General features: G+C 44.4%; 2 protein-coding genes across 9 annotated transcripts in view; one reads left to right on the top strand and one right to left on the bottom strand.

Moving 5' to 3' along the window:
- Positions 1-20,999, bottom strand: part of LOC107272189 (neurobeachin) — a 191,061-nt gene that overhangs the window by 32,574 nt on the left and 137,488 nt on the right. The gene's annotated exons all lie outside the window — the stretch shown is intronic.
- Positions 391-19,916, top strand: LOC107272194. Of its 3 annotated transcripts, XR_001538846.2 has the most exons (3): positions 391-1,051; positions 9,401-14,247; positions 18,031-19,916. XR_001538846.2 is itself a non-coding variant. In XM_025089524.1 (2 exons), the coding sequence occupies exons 1-2, from the start codon at positions 3,083-3,085 to the stop codon at positions 9,675-9,677; spliced, it is 318 nt and encodes a 105-aa protein (XP_024945292.1). In that variant the 5' UTR covers positions 3,051-3,082; the 3' UTR covers positions 9,678-9,886. The 3 variants fall into 3 exon arrangements, 1 of the variants encoding a protein (XP_024945292.1); XM_025089524.1 differs by lacking the exons at positions 391-1,051; positions 18,031-19,916 and adding an exon at positions 3,051-3,123 and having other exon boundaries at positions 9,401-9,886; XR_003061134.1 differs by lacking the exons at positions 391-1,051; positions 18,031-19,916 and adding an exon at positions 7,209-9,329 and having other exon boundaries at positions 9,401-9,886.

Raw genomic sequence — 20,999 nt, 5'->3', positions numbered from 1 at the left:
GATCGAATCCCAACGATATATGACCAATTGCATTATCGTACGGTAGTGCAATGCGATCTTGCGCTTAAGGATGTACGCAGATTGCACGGGTGCGATAAGACGAATAAATCGACATGATTGATTTTCAACGTCGAATGAAAACGAGTCATCGAGAAAGTTAAGTAAAGTTAATCGATTATAGGCGATAATTACCACGCTGAATTTCACATTGAAATAAACACGAGCTAACGCTTGGATTGACATACGTTTAATAAATGAGTAAATAGCTCGTTAGCAGCGCCATCTACAACCAGTCATAATAAGAGAATTGATTTAGCCGTGGCAGCGGCCAGTCTTTATACTTTGATTACCAATGGACTATAGCTAAGAGCGCCGAGTCGATTCCTTACGCGTCGTCAACTACTGCAGTCTACAGAGACATATTCAAAGCTGATCGTTCCGAGCGGAGGTTTGTCACGCGGCCAATAAGACACGCCGAGTTAAGTAACTGTGCTTGGTAGTTCCAGTATTTCCCGCGTGGCGACAGGGAACGAGCACGCGACTGGCATCGGCTCAAAAACAATAACTAATAACCCCGTTAAACGTGCGTGCATCGAGTGCTTGAAAGTGTACTTGAAATATCTAGAGACCGTAGTGCCCGACGGGTAGTTCCTACGTATAGAAATATCTCGAAGTGAACGAAAAATTGCCGGAAGCGTCGAAGCGTTTTGATAAATTGTCATGGCGGCCATATTACTAAACGTGCCGTAGAGTTAATTTAATCGAGGAACGAAACGAGGAACGTGCTAGGCTCGAAGCGTGTCTCGTAACCAAGGCTGCCCGAGCTGACTGCTGGCTAACGTAACGTAAGGTAGCATAACCTGTAAGAGCTACCTCTCTAATGACACGTTCGCGTTTCGCTGAAAGTGCCTGGCGTGCAGATTACAAGTGGCTACAGTTACTCTTGACTTTCTTGCACGCGTTCGAAAAGGACCTTCACGATAAACTATAGGACCTTAAGTTTTGTTTCTATAGTGGCTGGGTGTACTACCAGAGGATTTTGGTCTTAGAGGTAGGTATAGTATGTGAATGAAGTTCAATGAACACATCTGGGTTGTCTGGCGGGATGACTATGTGACGTGTTTGGCTTACGAAATATATCAACTGTGGATAGTATGCATTGGACGTAATACGCTACTATGTAAACTAGCTTTATTTCTGTTATAAGCATCTTGGCGTATTGTATTGCTTCTGGTGATTTTTCTTTTCGTCTATTTTTTTTATTGTCGCCAGTATTCTGACGTTTGGATTAAGTCAATGAGACTTGACACACTCGTCAGGTGGTCGGGTGTCGTTTTCACACGAAAAGGAGACTTTACGTTGTTCCCGTTAAATTTGCTAGGATATATCGAGCGAGCGTGTGGACTGCAGTGTGATACTTGGTACTAAAGTAATAGCCGCGATATTTAAATTGTGACTTTGCGAATTTATTTTAACTGTTATAAAATACTCGTGTAACTTATCCACGGTTATATATAATATCGCGAATTGAGATCGGGCCGAAAGATTGTGCGATTTTGAAATTGAGATTTCATTAAAAATATAAATTAAAGATGCACGCGACGTCGTTCATGCTTTTACGTATATATATATATATATATATATATATATATACAGCTCTCGATATTTCCGTCGTGCAAAGTCAAACTTGGATCACGTTGTTTGAATTCGCGAGAGATACCGCCGCGTCACTTCTTTTTTGTAACTTTGCGTTAAACGGCCATGATTTATTGTTCCCGGTGACCTCTAAATTTTGTGCGCGAGCCAAGGGGAGCCGTTGACTCAAATTCGCAAATAAAAATGCAAACTACTGAGTCATTTATAATATATTCGTCAATTCTACGGTTTTTCAGGTTCACGAAACCGAGAAGACAACCGACACGTTCGTTGCTCCTGGCGCGACCTGTTTTTCGCAATTAGTCATTATCAATGCACGTACGCGCGACACATATCGCCCAGGAAGGAAACTGCAATTTGCACACGGTAGCAAATTTTCATTATCTCCCGTATTCCCAGGCAGTTCATTACCGATTAGCCCTTCCTCACGCAATAACAGTCACTACCGCGAGAGCTCGTGCGAAAAGTGATAGGACACTTTCACGATTCCAAGACGTTCAGTATAATAATTATCCATAAAAATATTAGCACTGATAATACATAGTTAAAAAAATTTACGACAATCACCGTGCAATAATTTAGCACGTACGTCACATCAAAAGCGGCGGCGCGACGCTGTCCACTCAAAGTTCTCATGGACTCGCGAAAAATTTATTTGAATATTCGCGCGCTCCGTTGGGGGGTTCCGCGTGTACCACGCTAGTAATTTACGTCCCGAGCGCAGCTAACGCAGCACCTACGAGTATTTAACGAGAATTAATAACGCGGTACTGTGCTACATTATCCTCTTATTCGCCAGATCCACCTTAACGAGTCGAGTTTCTTAATTAACTTTCGTTCAGATCCTGCACATCCAGTCCCGATCCAACCGTAGAGATAATTGAACGTTTTCGAGACACCGGAAATGGAATTCCACTTTTTCCCCTAGAATCGCAATGCTTGTCCCATCGAAGAATCAGAGCTTGCCTGTATCAGGCAAGCACAGAGTGAACAATTCAGACGAACCAGGAACAACAGGAGACCGCAGAAAGAGTGCAGGCTCAAGAAACAATATAGCATTTTGTATATTGCTGGAATCCTGGGATCGCATTGAGGGAGCCAAAAGGTTGGCGAATGAAATGGGAGCCTGGCCCATTACACGGGAAGCCGCTAACAAGACGAAAAATTTATGCCCAAGCAAAATCTCGTGAAACAGGTAGAATCCTTAGGAAGGAGGATCCAAGTGGGATCGTTGCTCAGGTAGATGTACGTAAGAGCGACAGAGAGGTCAGCCACTGCGTCTATTCGTCTCGAAAAAGGATTCAGGCTTGAGTAATGCACATTATTCGTACCGTTCGGTATCTGCGAGAGCACGGTACATTAAGATAGGTGCACCGGGAGGCAAGATCGACAATGGACCGTGAACGCGAGAAAATCGTCGGTGGTTATGCGCGATACGAAAGGCGAATGCAGTAGAGACCAGTCTAGGTATGTAAATGATGGGACCAGTTCTTTTTTAACGACGATCTTATGGCCCATAAGATTCCTTTATCTGCACATCGTCCGGCCCCTTATGGACATCGGGGTCGTTTCCAGTTTGGCGGCGCTATAGATTACGCTCGCGAAACAAAGAAGGAATCCACGAAAACAAACATTGTAATTGGTAGAAACTGTGTAGGTAGAGAAAGGAGCCTGTCCGACGTTGGGGCCTGGGCCGTCGGGTCCCCGCGATCTCGACCAGGGCCCAGTCGACTCTCGCTATAAAACGTTCAGATAAAGCCGCGATGTTTATGCGGCAAGGGGGGGGGGCATGGGGAGGGGGGAGGAGTGCCACGCTCGTGTAGAAGAGATACCTGGGCCCCGAGCAAAATAAAGACAAAAGCACAGGGGTGGGGACCGTCCGAGAGGGTACGGGCGCAGAGGTGGGTCTTATATAGAGAGAAAGAGTGGATGGAAGAGTGCAACCGGGCAGGAATGCACCAGAGGTAACGTCGAGTCGTTTGGGCCTCTTTTCTGGGCCCCTTATCTACACCGCGAGTTCTCATTAGACTCTGCCTAGGCTGTCAGCTTCGGGAACGTGCACATCCACCGATATCTATCCCACGTATGCCGATTCTCTTAACGATCCCGAATACGTCTCTGGGCTAATTATGATCCCATGCTGCCATTTGGGTCTGTTGGGCCCCAGCCACGGGATTCAACGTGCTCGCTCCTTTTTCATCGAGATTAGCACCACGTCCCGTTCGATCTTTGCCCGCCACGTCGTGCTCGCTGTGTCTCTTAATTTTATTGGTCGTCGGACGGGGTACCGAGGGGGGGGGGTAAAAATTTGAAAAAAAAATACAAGGAACCACCACCGTACGAGTAACGCGATACTCGTATCCCTTTTATTTCTTTGTGTACCGACGCGTTCCTGGTAAAACTCGAGAACGACCGTCTCGGGAGGACAGGAGACGGTTTCATAAAAATAACACGCGTTTAATTCACCCTCGCGCATGTCCCACGTATCCACCCCGAGCATTAATAGCGAGGATTGACGTGCGTGAAGAAAAAATGAAGGAAAAATGAAAAAAATATATCGCGTGATCCGGTCACTCATTTTTCTCAGTGCTGAACGAGGGTAGCCACGCCAATTCCCCTTTCGGGGAATTCATAGCAGAAATAATAAGCGGGAAATTTGAATTCAACTTTGCCATTTTTCAATAACCACCGTATTTTTTATCGTAACAGATCCCATGTGCCTTTTGCCCAATATTACATCCCCTCCTTTACTCCGTTACTACTAACCGTCCTCTTGCGAAACCATTACAGCTTTATGAGCAAAACCACTTAGTGTATCGCTCCACCGCGGACCCGGGGTTATTGCATGCTGATATGAAACATTGATGAGGACGGCAGGGTCCTAGCACTGCCAACACAGCCTGTACACTGCTATACGGCACTGCCAAACACGCGATGCACGTGGGTACCAAGGCGCAAGGGGTACCCCAGCTGTGGCACAGATCATCCTTCGATAACCCTACGTCAAACTTTGACCCTCGCTACCGTGGAAACGCAAAGACCCTAGGAAAATCACTTGATTGCACGTCATGCTTTTATATACGTAAACGTACGTGCCCTGGCGGCTTTTAATCGGTGTACCTGTATACATTTGATTATAACCCTGGGTCAATGATATCCATAGTCAGTTCAGCGATGACTGCCAGACCCAGAGCACTGATCATATCGTGTCCTTCAAAATTGATCACTGTGACTTCGTAAAAGAAAAGCACGGCGCTGCTGTGCATGCTCGTGTACCTATTCTACTATCTGACGTGTCGTCGAGTCCCAGACTGGTCCGTCGCGGACATTGAAATTCCCTAATCTGTCGATCGTCTCTCACGACGTATAATTAGGATAGGCTTTATCGCTTTAGGAAATAAATATTGATCATCCTCGTGGCGCCGACGGTGGTTGGAACCTGACTGTGGATAAGGGAGATAACGGTTGCCGCGTGGAATCTAGGAATATTAAGGGTGTCATGGACATCCGGTGATCTGGTTAGCGTCCTGCTGGGACTAGCATGTCTTTCTGTGAATGTACACGCGGTCCTGTAACAGCGACCCTGGCGGCACTCTTTGTACCTAAGAGCAGTTCTCAGCCACTCTCGGTCGTTCTTCTTTCGAAAAACGGTATCCACTATACTCCCGTCTCGCTATACGCTCTCGAGATATATTCGAGCAAATGTGTTGAAATACGCCCTACTAAATTAGCCCGGCGTCTACGAAGTCTTATATACATGGAAGAAGCCGACTGCAGGGATCGAGATTTTTTTATTTTCGACGTTTGTAGAACCCAGTTTCACATGAGTTTACGTTCGGTTGGCTTTTATTGCCCGGACCTATGGGACTCCTTCAAAGTGGACCACATCTCTGTATACATTTATCTTACGACTCTGGAAACGCTCGCTCTTCGCCCGAAGATCGACGCCAATTTCCGATTTCATAATAAAGCATCCTCGCGATTTATTCTTATACCGACGAGATGGGAATAAATTTTTTTTTTTTTTTTTTTTTTTTTTTTTTTTTTTTTTTTTCACTAATGCCCGGATGTCAATGGTTTTAGATAGAAACGAATAGACATTTTTTGACAGATGTATGTGTTCATTGCCGAATGTCTGCTTTGAATTTTTGTCGAGCTGGATTAGTCGAATTGAATGAAAACACGTATTTTGTTATACCAGGGCTGTTTCAATACGGTAATGTATTTGCTTATGCGTATTTAGATCTACGTGGCAGCTTTTGATTTTGAGTTGGAAGATGCTGTGAACTTTGTATGAGAGTGTATTTTGAACATCGTGCCTTGAAATTTTGAATTGTTTTTTTTTTACTAGGTAATTACGTAAGCTACTGCTATTAGTATCCTGGGATCGTGATGTTTCGGTAGAAGAGGATAAGGCTAGGGTGAAGCTCTTTTAAATTGATACAAACGACCGGTACCTTCGCGCCACTCAATTCGATAAAACGTCCAGGGAGAAAAATTGTATGGTATATCGGAGGGGAGTAAGAGATCTCGTACCGTATACTGTACACCAGACACTGTACGGACGTTACTTAAGAAAATGATGGTCCACCATTTTTTAAGACGGCTGACGTTACGATAATAAATAAAGACACCCGTTAGATTTTAAATAACAATAGGACCACCCTGTTTTCATGGGATTTTACCAATTTAATCTATACGACTTGAATTTTCACTCGAAAAATATACCAACAAAGATACACTGTGGCACAATGATTATTTTTATCTCTCTGACCCAACGCTGCTAAAAAAAGTCCCTGATGAGGGGTGCGAAGACCAAATTGCGTAACCCCTTTCTAACAGCCACCCCCTTATAAACGTATTACAGGGAAGTACCGGAGGACGGGTTAAGTGCACGTTAAACACAATTCGTAAGGGTGAAGGCAACCTGAAATGAATCTTTAATGGTGACCCCTTGAAAGTACAAGGGGGTCATCGAAGAGCGATAAATAAACCCAAGTGCATAGGTTATACGAGGCACCCACTACCTTTGGAGTACCTTCAATTTGCTCCAGCTCCAGCATCGTTAACCCGCATACCTGCTCCCTGTTGAGATTAAGTACTTCATCAGCTGCTACCAATCACATAACCATACCAATCGCAAGATCCAAGTACTTCGAAGAACGGATTACAAATTTTTATCAAGATTTCATCTCGACGAGTGAAAATGGGAAAAATGCTACAGGCGTCAACGCAGCATCCAAATCGAAATTTGATTAGTACTTCGGTAGGTACTAGGCAGGGGTAGGAGGACAGAGTACAGACTCCACAGCGGCACCCTCGCTTCACAGAGATTTATGTCTCGGCCTGCAAGAGATGAGTGCGCTGTTCGGTAACGGAAGGGGAGGACGCAGAAGAAGCAGCAGAGGAAGAGAACAGCGGCGGCGGCAGTTCATCCAGTGATTCCCGAGGGAGCAACCAAACTTGTGGGAACCCCGACAACAGGATGGCGAAACGCAACAAACATCGCTCTATTTTTGGAAGCGTGATGCTTATATAGGTATATAGTGAAGAAGAGGGGAGGGGAGGGATAGGGGAGAATTTTTGGATTGCAGTAAGAGGGGAACGAGATCGGGGAACCAGGCTCCGGGATGGATGCATCCTTTTTCTTAAATTATCGCTCCCATCGTACCGATACGATTTTTACATTTCCTTTTTTATCTTCTTTTCTTTACCGAGCACCGCTGCGCCATCTACCTCCCGGCCTCGACAATTTTTTACAAGTCTTTTTTTTTTTCACGTCCTACCAAAAACTCGCGACCTCTTCTCACTTTATACTTACCTATGTATATCGCGTGTTTACGCTCGTAACTTCAAAGACAACGCCCCTGCGGAGTTTATTTTATAGGCTCGACAAATGTAAAAAAAAGCGACGCGATCCCAGTTTTTTTTACTCTATGGTGTCTATATACGTATCTGCGTACGCATATTCCATGGCGTACGTAATGTCTTTCGTTTACACGCGATAGTCCTAATGTTTTGCCATTAGGCACGAGACTTTATGAGAGTGGTGTCTACTTACCGGGAACTGGAGGACCGAGTGACGTATCAGGTATATATAGGTATGAAATTAATTTCAGACCGAATAACAGCTACTCACCTGGAAGAAAAAAAAATAATTTTTTTTTTACAAGTTTGTACGATTGTCAAATTCACTTTATGTAATTGTTACTGACTTATTAGCATAGGATTCACCATAGTCGGTCCACGAGTTCTATGTGCCTTTTTTGACAGATTGAAAATCTCTTAACGAGTCTCCGGCGTTTCGCTACATAAAATATTCGTTACAAAGTATGCGCACGCATGGTATTGCATTTAAGATATTTTATTTATTTATTTTAGCATATCTTTACGTTACTGTATGAAAAACCACGTGTGATCTAAGGATCGCATTGCTTGCGAACTGTCAAAAAAGTACATTGAACTCGTGAACCGACTATGCACGCGGTTTCCTATCTCGTGGTGCATATACTTTATGTTTGTCGAGTCGCTTTACACCATTCTATTCATATGCGAATTTATACCGTGTGTTCGTAAATTATTAAGGTTCCTTCACCCGGGACTGGAATAATATTCAGCACGTGGTCGCTCGAGCTGGAATAGGTCGATCAATTTCTTTCAAGGAAGATCGCTGCTTACGCATGCTTTAATTCAAATTAGTTTTACGTATGGGCCACGTGGTCACTTTGAAATTCCGCGATCGTTTTTACCGACGTCTCGTGACGAGTCGAATACAGAACGGTTCACCAAAGTTCATACGAGGTCAAATTTTTAGGAGTAAAACTTAAGCATCTTTTGACAGGTCCAATACGTAATCTCATCGGATAATGTAATTCTGCTAAATAGTCTCGTTCAGCACTTATCTACAGGCGTGCTAGAAAAGCGCGGGAACGAGGTTTAAATTTGAAAATTTAACTCCCTCTTTTCCGTTCAGGCTATAGAGTTACGCAAGGTTGATATAAGGGGTATGCAAGTAGTCTATGGAGTGCGCGTTAAATCTACTGTACTTTACTATAGTACGTATATGTCTCTTATAGACGCTACAATGTCGCGACTCGAGATGAGGAAACGCTAGACGGCTATTCTCGGAAAAAGGTTTTTCGGGCGTGTATCGCGGCGCATCAACAAGCTGCCAACAATTAATCCATAGGAGCAGGACCGAAACGGGGGTAACTCTATACCTGGGGGCCCCCGAGTCGAAAAGCACTGTACGAGAGCCAGCCTGATCTCGTATCATATTTCGTGTTATTCAAATGCCAACAATGCCATTAAAGGATTTCTCTGGTAATCCTTTCCCTGCGCGTTTCTTGTTGCTGCTGCTGTTCCATGGCTTGGCGAACAGTGCCGAATGGCACAAAGAGACTGGATATATATATACACATATATACCAGAACAGAAAAAAAGACCTCTCGCACAATGGGTATACAAACTGGCCTATCTAAAACCTTTGTTCTTGCCGATCGGCAGGATTACCAAGACCTATCCAGCTACCATTTTTTCGCGATCTGCTTCGACTTCCGGTAGATTTCTATGATCGTGGTATATATGACCTTCGATTTCCGGTTGGTGCACTTTTACCAGGGATACCAACGTGTAAAGATTTTTTTTACATTCAATCCATCGTTCCATTCACGGTATAAAATTTTTTTTATCTATTATTTGTAAACTCCTGGACGGTGGTTCAATTTCGAAATTTTACTTTCAGATTCGTCACGTGTCTCGGTTCCGTTAAAGACGAAGATGGAAATCTGTATGCTGCCGCAGTTTGTCCAACGATCGGAAGGAATAACACGCGCCGACATTTGCTTTTAGTGTCGGTTCATTGCGGCCGCATTTCTGGAATGGATAGAAAACCGAGATCAGATGGGGATGAAGTCATCAGTACTAGAGTGAAAGCAGCCCCAGCCCATCCGCTCGCTTGGAAACAATCACATTATATTTTGTACATCAACTTGTATCCGCACCCCACGTACAACGTATAACCCAGCGCTCCCCCTTTCGCCGGGGTGCGCACTAATGTAATGTAATCATTCCTTATTTATTTAAGCCGAGGACTAATGAATGACACTGGTCCTTTACGGTAATTAAGTCACTGCCGGAGCAGTGCCGAAACATGACTGATCTGTCAAATTATAGGATTTGGTAAAAAAATATTTCGAGTAAGACTAAAACAAAAATAGGTTAAAAAATTTTTTTTTACAATAACGCATTTTTTTTTCGATTTTTCATAATTACGTTATTGAGATTGATATTTGGGCACTTTGCAGTACGCTTTAAGTGGATGTTTCGAGTTATCGTTATTTCCCGTTAAATTCGATCGAGTTGCTTGATACGGGAAAACGTGAGCGGATCGCCGTGCAAAAATATCTAGTGCCAAGTCGTTCGTTCGATTTGTAATAACTTCCAGCCAAGGGGACAGGTCAGGGGTCATTAAGTTTCGTATTATAAATGCATTAAGTAATCCAAGAGGCAGATGAGTCAGGAGAGCGGGAATCGTGGGCAGGAGCTGGATTCTGGAGGGCGGCAGGTGGCGTCAATTTTACGGACCGGCGGCTGTGACGGATGTAACGAGACGTAGTCCTGGGTCCTATTCGAGTCCTGCAGGAGAGCAGTCGTCACACGTGGTCGCTTCGCTGCGCACGATGTCATGGCTTGTTTTATGGGAAACAGGGGATGAACCCTTGGGCTCCATGATCGAAAATCTCTGGATTAAGAAGCCTACGTTAAATAATGATGCTCGGTAATAAAAATGCTAACTTATTCAGGCTCGAGGTAATATTTTGAAAAATTTTCAAAATCCGTCCTATATTAATAATTACGTTGATCAAACTAAAAATTATTAAATATAAGACAAAGCTGGTCTTACGAGACCTAATAATAAAAGAGACCCTATTACGTTAAAGAAAATTGGACCCGGTAAAAAAAATCTTATTTACCCTGTGAGCAAGACGTCAAATACCTTGCGGGTCATTTTTTAATGTTTTTGAGGATACGCGAGAGCGTCGCGTTACAGATTCAGCCAAATAAAAGTGTTGAACAAGCAGATCCAGAAAAGGGGTAAAATATCGATTGGGAAAGAAATACGTGAGTTTGCTATGGCTGAAGTAAGGAAGCTGATCTGAATGATATTAGGGTGGGTTCGCGTGAGTCTTATCATCGGGGCTGGATGAGATTGTTGTTTTATTTTGGTCCATAGGAAGTATGGATGGCGCGCGCGGCTCATTAAGACTAATGAGTAATGAGCCGATGATTAGAGGAGGCGGACCGGAGGCGTGGCGCCACCTTGATCTTGCCGACGAAGAAAAAACCTAACCACTCCACCTCCTCATCCTTCTCATCCCCTACCACCGCCTCTTCTCTTTTTTAACCACCATATTCTTCATTCCGCTTCCTCTTTCTGTGAAACGTCACTTTTCGCTCATTTTTGACAACTCTGGTCCCACGGGTTACTCATGAGAATTTCGAAATTTTAAATCTATAATTTTACTTCGGATCGTTTAATCAATTAAGAATTAAAAAAAAATTGCATCCAAAATGAATATTTTGAAATCTACATTTTCATTCCAATAAAATCACGGTACAGCTTCTTTGGGGTGTTATTAGACACGTACTTTGAGCCAATTTGACGTGAACGAATGACGTTGATAAGAAAGTAGATCGAAAGTAGTCCCGAAGAAATCGGCAAAGATAAAAGGCATGAAGTTTGCTTAAGGTGCCGAGCCCGAGGCGTCGTGGCGGTGTTAAGGCGCTCACGTCAATTCCGCTGCGGCTCTTCTGATGCGGCGAGTTTTTGATTAGATCGTTAAGCTTGCTAATGCACCCATAAACCCTCTAATTTAACGAAGGTCGACCAAATATCCTCAAGTCTGCCGAATAGCTTTATTTTTCTCAGCAAAGTCGCGTCCCCTCGTACCGCGAGAAGAAACGGAGTCAGGATGACCGACCGAGAATTCCAGATCCCGATGAAGCTTCTTCGTTTCCACGGGAACGAAGAAGCAAGTTCCAGCCGTCCGACCGAGGTTATTCAGAGGATGAACTATCCTTGGTAATATTTGGACACGGCGACAATAACGCGTATACACGAAAAAGAGCCCAGGCTCGACTCGAGCGAAGTCGGCTCCCTTCGGCTGAACTCGACTTTCGAATATCACGAGGCACCAACCATTTGGTGTCCCGTGGTCTGGTGTCAACGTTTGACTTTACGAGGGAGCTGGCAGCTTCGAGAATGGAAGAAAGGCTGAAGAGTGCAGGGGTCCGCCGATGCACAATGGACTCCCGCCGCGGCGAGACCAGCCCCTTTGACTCCTGGATGAGTTAATGTTATCCGGCTCGATCCTTGTATATAGTTGCGTTTCTATTAAATCGACGTCAATCATGCGATCTGTTAAAGATTTATGTGCGCCATTGAACGTATACCAGGGTGGGCCGACGGGGACACGCTATCTTACAATGGTAAAGTATGCGCACTTGCAATTCGCTAAATTCCGACCTTTAACTTTCTACAAGAGAAATTCTTCGTGACGTAACTAAAAAAAAAAAATGGACAAAGTAAAACAGTCGCTGGATTAATAAAATCCATCATGGTACTCTCATCTTGATATTTTCAACTATGGACCCATTCCTTGGTATACAAGCTGCAGCGGGGAATCTGGGAAGAAGGGGGTGGGATCAGGGAGAGGATGAAAGAAAAGAAAAGGTAATGGGTCTGGTAAAGATCAGTGTACCGAAAAACGAGAGATCTCGGTCACCCTTTCCTCCTGGTGTCATCCAGTAGTGGTGACCTGGCACAGCGTGCGTATATTTCCTGTAAAAATGCCATGCGGCTCTCATAGGCTAAGGTACCGTTTCCAAGACAGTAACCTGATCCTGTTATTCGCGCGACAGAACCCTTAAGCTTCGAGAGGATAACTTTTTACTCGCGCTGTTTTTTCCACGGAGTGTAATATGCGTGAAGAAGATAGAGGAGCCAGATAAGTTGAAACCCTTGGTTGAACAGAGTTGAACCAGGTATTGGGCCGTATAGGCCCACGAGAAGAAGTAGGGCCCGAGGATGTTAAGGCGCGAGTAACCGAGCAACCTCAGGACCCAGAGGGACCGAATGGAAGGTCTGCCAGGTGACGGCGGCGCCTCGACGCACATCCATCTTCGTGGAGGAGCATCGTGCGTCCATCCCTCTACTGGGTCCACCGAAGCCCTTCGGGCCCACTGACATTCCCCCCGACCGTCCCTCTCGAGGTCCGTCCCTCGTAGGACCCAAAACAAACTGAACCGCGCGTCCAGCCAGCCAACCCAAAGGAAGTCTACTTGGTTATTTATTAGAGGGACTCGTTAAGCCATCTTATCCTCGGCTCTTTTCGTTCGTCTTCGTTCTTCGTTCGTCATTCCACCTTTCTCCGTTCCCCTTGCTCGGGTCTCCAGGTTAAGGAAGAGCTGTCACACCCGCGTTATCTACCAGACCGCATTGTTTTAATCTCAGAACGTCTCTGCTCTCCCACCAAACTCTGCATCCTCTTGACCATAGAATACACAGCCTCCGACCTCCTCCACTTCAGTTCCTTCTGCCCCCTCCCAAGATCCTCGTCATCATTTTCATCCAGCTAGTCCCGCTCGTCGCGACCTACGCGAGATACCATCATCAAGTAGTGATCCTGTGGCCAACTAGAGGAGGCGGTCCAGGAGCAAGATCATCGGTAGCAAGAGAGATGCGCAGTGCCGATGTCTACCTTGGAGATTGATTACGTCGCCATTCGGGAATTAAACTATACTACCTTCCTACTTTCAATTCACCGACAACCTCAGAACCATCCTAGCTTGATTCTACGTCATATAGAGATTATATATAGAGAACGACAGACTTTTATACAACCCATTCGCAAAGTGTCCCACGTGGTATCGCTAACCATACGTCACGCACCGTTAGAGCCCTTCTGGACACTTACTCTAGACTATTAACCTTTGATCATTTGTTTTTAGGTTAGGTTCACCACAAAGGCTGCAAAGCGTAAGGAGGATGGGTATAATGGGCAATATCGAAACGAAACGGACAGCTGTGACTTCTTAACCCGAAAGTTCTTCTTGTATCGTAGCGCGTTACCCGTGTAATATACAGCTTACTGTATATCACAACGGGGCGCAGCATGTGGACGTTTATGGGCGTAGCTGAAGGCGTCTTTTGTAGGACAACCCGGTTACAATGTCAGGTGTCGCCGAAGCTTTTTTTCGTAGCTACATCCTGAGAGTCTTCCTTTTTTTATCTTTCACCTTTTACCTTCCGTGGTCTAAGCAGGAATGGATTTCCCCCCTGTCCACCCCTCGCTGCCTCGACCCCCTTTACCCCGCGTGTACCTTATAACCGCCCACTCAACAAATCAAGCGAACTTTTTAATTGCCTGACATCTTTACAGCTCCTATAAAACAATGAATAAGGCTGCTTTCGAATGAGGAGATATGTAGATACGCGAGAGGGATATGGGACGTATCCACGAACTGGCTACGAACGGATGGACGAAGGAACGAGAGAACGAAGGAATGAGCGGACGGACAGACGGATGGGTGAGTAAGGGCCGTATATCATGTTTACGGCGTCCCCGGCTGTTCCTGCGGCTATGTTTGCCAGTGACTCGTGACAGGGTCCGCATGTGTGCTCCCCACGCGTGTCTACGTCACTGACTCCTTTCCATGATTTCTCAAAAAAGTCAATTCACCGAAGAAAATTATACTTGCGTTTAATATAAAGTTTTTTTTTTTTTTTTTTTGTAATTGTGAAATTGCGGGTTGTTACAAAAGATGATAAAAAAAAAAGTGAGACGGGTAATTTAATTTGCCAGGCAGTTGAATCCCCAAAAAAAGTGTAATTAGGACTAACGATCTTACGGTTCCTTTAGATACAGTCTCTCGTAGTTTTGTTTCTCTAGTGATGACTCAATCGGACGTAAAATTTTGTTACTATGAAAACCATGAGAAAATATCCACGATTAATTCATGGAACGTATTAACGTCCATGGTTTTATTGATACGTTTGTTAATTTTATTTCATAAGCCTGACGTGCCTTTAGGTTTACGTTGAGTACTGCGTTAGGTAGACGTAGCAGTGGAAAGTGGGAAAGATCGAGAAGCGTAGGAGGCAGCAGGAACGAGGTAAAAAGGATGTAAAAGAATCATCGATGGACCTGAAGCGCGACCTCAGGAGGCGCCAGTGATAGTCCTGGGAGATAGTCCCCGGCAGTCTCTCTCCGTTCGGTTGGTATATATGGTTGCGGCGTCTGAGGCCGCGGGGGGCGCCGGCGCCAGCGCGTAAAGTCCCTGCGTTATGGCCACCATTCTCCTTCGCCGACCACGGCCCTCCTCGCCGAATCCCTAACACAGCCTGGGCAGCTTCCCTCCTACTCACTCTGCCCCTCGTCCCAAGTCTTTCCGGCTTCCCATCCAGCACCATCTCCCTCCCCGACCCCATCATCGGGTAAACCCACCATGAAACCACCATAGCCTTTGTTTTAAGGCATCCCAACGATCTCGACCGTGATAAATGGTCCCTCCGGGAACGACCTGATCGCTAACTTATATTCACCGTCGGTGACACGTTCTTCGACAATCGACCGGTACTGATCTTGCTCATACAATTTTCCCAGCCGATCTTTCGCCCAGAAGACGGAAGTTACCAGAAGACCCACCATGGCGCCATCTACCGGTCACCGTGAGAATTCGTGAAAACCAATAAGACTTGTCCCGCGATAAATCATGAATATTGCATTTCTGACCTGACTCAATACTTTTTTGAACAGTCGCCTTGAGTTCAGGCTAGAAACTGTCATGGCAACACGTGTCCATAAGGTAACTGTGATACCTGGTGGACTAACCCAGTTTAACTGTCGTATGTGGGAATAGTTTATAGGTTAGAAATTGCTATTTGCCTCCAGCAATAGGAAGATCGCGCGATCGTTATTCATCGTGTCATTGATGGTTCCTCTGCTTGTTATTATATATGCTCTCTTTATCTTTCTCCGCCATATTCAGTAAGACGACACGTATGTACTTACGTGTTTAGATAAATGCCTATACCGGGAGCAAAGATCTTCTGGATATGGGAATGGGTCATTCAGGATTATCAGGATCGGTTCTTCAGATTTTCCTCGGCCATCTCAACCGGTCAATATATCTATACCTGGATCGGTCGGGGGTAACGTGTGTGTATCGTTTATAGGCTTGGCCTCGCACGTGTGGGGAGGTATAATTGAATGTTTTGTATAATTAACCTGCGCCATAACTCAACGTACGTCGCGCCTCCAGCCGCGGGCTGACCCCCCCTTACCACCCCATTCTTACCACACATGCCAGTACGTTCCGATACACAGGAAATACGAACACGTATATACAGCAGCAGTTTATTATTATTATCGAGTCTTATACGAAACGGAGCCATCATTAGGTAAAATCTTAAGTGTGTACACGGATTGGTTGCAAAGAAGAAAAAATTATTCCTACAAGAATCCAAATTTAATTTTTCAAAATTTCCGTCCACCGAGTAATCAAAAAAAAAAAAATCTTTAATGATTTCTTCGTATATTTGTCATTATTCTGTGAATTATTATTATCATTGTTAATGACCATTGGTACAATAAGAGTGCGGTACCGGTTTGTTTTTCTATCTTGGGAAAAGTCACAAGTTACCTGGTAGCAAGATCAAAGAAACGCCGATCATTTTCACTGGCTGCGAGACCCCAAAAGTCATCATCGGGAATGCGTGTCACGATCGTGAATGCATATATGATGCCACTCATTTGGGTTTTAATAAAGGATCGTGAACGTGACTCTTATGGATTTTCGATCGAACGGGGAAAATACGGGATCGAAAAGTTGAGTTGGGATGGTAAAGGAGAGACGGGGAGTTTTCGAGGTTCGGCGAGTTAACCGGCGATCCTGAAACCGGTAACCAGGGCCGGTTTCAGGCTGGTTGGCGTTTGCGTTGCGTGTGGCGGCGCGAGCGTGTAAGCGGAGTTGAAAAGTGCATCTCCTCCCACTAATTCAAAAGACTGGCTAACAACCGGATAATCATTCCCGTGATGGCATTTGGGAGGTTACCCCCCCCCACTGCTTCATTTCCTTTTTTCTTCCCCCCCCCCTCTCTCTCTCTCTCTCTCTCTCTCTCTCTCTCTCTCTCTCTCTCTCTCTTCTATTCTTTGCCTTGCTTCCTCTCTCGCCTGAAAACCTAAAACAAAACTAAGCACCGATCGCACGCCCCTGCACTAAACCTAACGCCGAACTTCCCAAACCACTTACCACACGTTCTCACTTGCTACCGGACACAATCTCCACTTATTCCTCTACGTTTCAAGAGGCCACCTGCTACACCCTTACGTTCCGGGACATAAATAATATTCTGACGTAATAGCAATATGTTACATAATAATAATAATAACAGACCCAGAGTAGGTTCGAGCGAAAATTTTTAAGTCCGCGTTACAGTTGGTTGATAATTAAAAATTATTTTTTTTTTTACGACAGTGGATTAAAGATGAGTATAGGGAATTTTCTTGAGAATTTAAGTGGAAATAAAAAATGTTTTGAATTCGTATGAAAAATTTTGTTTGTCGTTTAATTATTTATTTGTCTCGAGGTACGTTGCCAGTGGGTTTAAATATATTTTGAAGGTAAATCAAGACACGTCGCACGGATCATGGATCATTCGGATCTTTTGGAGGAATGAAGTTGAGCTTTGTCCGGGTTAGCCCTAGAGTATGTATTTATTATAGATTGTCTAAGTGGCTATTTAAATAGCTATATTTCAGTGTGTGGCAGTAAGGCCAACAACCTGTCAGGAGATCATACCCTTGTCAAAATAATCGCTAAATTATGGGATGCGTATAGTTTTAACTACTAGCGCACCCCCGGGTCAGCAACATTCCCGTTTCTTGGCCTATCTTCATGGCTCATCTTCTTTTTCCTGGTACCTGCGTCTTCTGCTGATACAGCCTGGTCCAAGGGACTCAAGAAGGATACCTAATACGTACCGTTAGGAATCCTTTGGATTTCGAGTATATGTATATATCGTAGATACCGATTAATTCGACGTGATTAATGACGAATAAATATTCCCCTCTCTCCGCTTCCCTTGGACTCTCCAAAAGTCTATATAAGAATTTAATGATTGCCAGATAACGAGAGGAATCGACTAAGCAGCTCGTGCTCATAAATTTCCTTAAATATTCCAAAACTTTATCCTCGTTAAAGGATAAATCTTCAAACAACCTATTAAGACTGATTAATCATTTTCGTTAAAAATTCATGATTATTGATCTTCGCTATTTTGGTTAATGAACCATCTTATCGTCTTTGTAGGTGCGTCGCGACGCTCCGAAGCTAAGAGGACGTGCTCTACGAGACGCCGGTTACGTTCACCTCGTTGATCCGAGGTCCGACTTCCTGCTAAACCGGATTCCACATTTTTTCTTTATTATCAGTTCAAGCGACTCCTCTGTGCACTCGCTTTTCTTATTTTCAGAATAGAACAATTTTATTGGCGATCATACAAATCAAGACTTTACGTCTCATTCGACCTAGATGTCCGACTGTTTTCGAGTTAAAATAATAATAACAATGCGCCAACGATAAAACTGTAATTAATTACAAGGTTGGTATTTCCAAAAATTTATATAAAAAAACTCTACAAAATTTTACAAATTATGTAACACCAAGCCTAATGATCCGACCACGTGACAGTGTTTGTTAAAAATTGAAAGAGTAAAAAACTAAAAATATATATATATATATATATACTACATCATGCATGTACTCTGGATTCGCAAAATTTCCATATCATCAAAATCGATTATTCATTTCATGCCTATACCTACATTATATAACAATATGATAAAAAAAAATGTATCCATAACTACACCCTATGTACGTATAGGAATAGCCATATGGTCCTTAACACTAATTTATACATGTGAGTGTACGTGTTTTTTGAACTAGATACGTGTCCTAATAAACAAACTAATAATAAACACTTCGTTAACGACCCCATTAAAAAATCATCCGGTCATCGTACCACGTGACTACCATGTTCCACCTGAGAAAAACTTTATTTTTTTTTATTAAGCGAGACGATACTTTGTTCCAGTTGAAAAGTCAGATTGTGCCAGATGGACAGACAGTCAGTTCCTTTCTACGCGTTGCCGTAAAAGAACCGTAAAAACGACGGTCGTTTAGCTAAGGGAATTTCGAGTTCTTGTTATGGTCGGAACGACGATCGGTTCGAGTCGAAGCGTCACGCATGATGACGATTAACGATTTCATTAAAATGAAGTAAAGGAACGATCGGTACCGTCGATCTCGTTTTCCATTCGACCGTCGATGACGTAAGCTCGGATATGTAAATCAGAGACTCATTTCTACATAGGTACGCCAAACTGGTGTCTCTGATACCCACGCACGTGCGATATAGGGAATGGAGCGTGTACGTATAACATGCGAATAGAGTACGTTATCGACGTGTGATTTGTACGATCTGAAGATTGGTCTTACATTAATGTTAATTAATGCGTCGAGAAGCCTACTTAGCAATTCTTAAGAAGCTACAACATGGTCGATACCTGTTAGCCGCCTGCGATTATAAATGACAAAAGAACCGTACTGGGATTTGAATCTTCGATTTTTTTTTAAATTCTTTAATTTTAACCTAGTCTTTTCTTGCCGCCTCGAATCGACTCGCCTGATACCTGATGAGCCCAGGTCAATAGCTACCGGTCGCCTACCGAGGACCGAATTTTGATAGAATTCCTTGGATCAGTCCTCAACCTGACCAAAGCAAAATTTCATTTGGCAAAGACAGGATAAATATTAAAAAAAGAATCTTTAAACTTGCCGCAATGAGATAACCACTTGTGCTTCCCAGCCAGATGGCATGCGCGCAGATGCCGGCTAAGGGTACCAGGTCTGATTACGGCCCTGACGCCGTATAGTTTGCCTAACGCGATCTAATAAGACCAAAGCCAATCGTCAAAGTGGAGAATGAACTTGGCGAGAATGAAACCATAAAAACGAGCTAGGTCGTTAATCGTTTCCTCCTAAAAATCATCAAGAGTGAGAAGGACGCACGGAAAAGTGAAGACGTGCGCAGAAAGCCAGACAACGATGAAAAATAGAGCGAAGAGGAGTGACGCCGGTGGGGCAAGAGGAGTCATAATAAATATCAGGTAAGGAAAGATCGGGGCGCTACTTATGCCGTCAGCGATAATGACGGGGTGCAGCTTGGGCTGTTTGCTTAGCGAGCAGATTAGTGAATGAATCCACAGGTGGGCGCCATCCGTCACACAAGCCGGATCGGATCGTACCGGGACCTCAGCTCCGCCTATTACCTATCTTATAGCTCTTCCCCATACACCTTGGTTCCACACTTGCGACGATCGGACCATATCCTTACCTTGCTCCGAGCTACCTAACTTCCTTTTCCAACCCACCTACCTACCTGCAGCTGCTGACAGCAAGCAGCGACATACCACGGGACAGTTGCCTATACGTTCATCCAATCTATCATCACCTAACCAACCCCACCTATAATCACTAGATCAGAGCCTAAAGCTCTGACCCGATCCTTCCGATCCCCACGATCCGCCACTCCATACCCAGAGCGTACACTCTCGCAATATCAACCTGGTCAACCTGGTCCCGGTCCTGGATTGGATACCGAGTCCTGGTGAACGTGTGCCTTGGCACGTTTCGTCGGGAAGATACCTCCGAGGTACCGATATGATGGAGTGCCAGGTAGATTGGCGGACCACCGGAGTAATGTTCGCGCTAATAGCAGTGATCAGGACTGCCTCGTTCAGAGTGAAACCCGCCCGCTCTTACCGGTCTGCCTCGTTTCCTCTTTGCCCTTCTATTCTGGCCTGCCCACGGATTGATGGATGTTTACCAAACTACCCAACCTCCCTGGCACGACGACCCGATAGACACCCTTGGGCGATGCGCTACCATGGTCATTGCATACCGAGGATTCACTGCTAATCAGTTTACGTAAGAGCTGTGCCAGCACGCAGCACGCACGACACTTTGGATTCCTAACTGAGATTCCGCTTGGGTTGGATATTAATACTGTGACAAAACAAGGAATCGCGAGCATGGAGAACGGCTGTGAGACTTGTACGCTTACTCGGATAATTCCTTTGCGAAAGACTCAACTGAGGCGTAATCCGCGACGGATACTGATAAGAATCCACCAGTGACAATTTGCACGTTGGGGAATAGTAGAGGTGAAAAAAAATCATTCTTGATTATTTATCGCTTGTTAGTTGGCAACGCTATAA

The sequence above is a fragment of the Cephus cinctus genome, unplaced genomic scaffold, assembly GCF_000341935.2.
Source record: "Cephus cinctus unplaced genomic scaffold, Ccin1 Ccin1_scaffold1124, whole genome shotgun sequence".
NCBI lineage: Eukaryota > Metazoa > Arthropoda > Insecta > Hymenoptera > Cephidae > Cephus > Cephus cinctus.
Note: the sequence above shows the minus strand (reverse complement) of the source record. Positions and strands in the feature narration are given on the sequence as shown.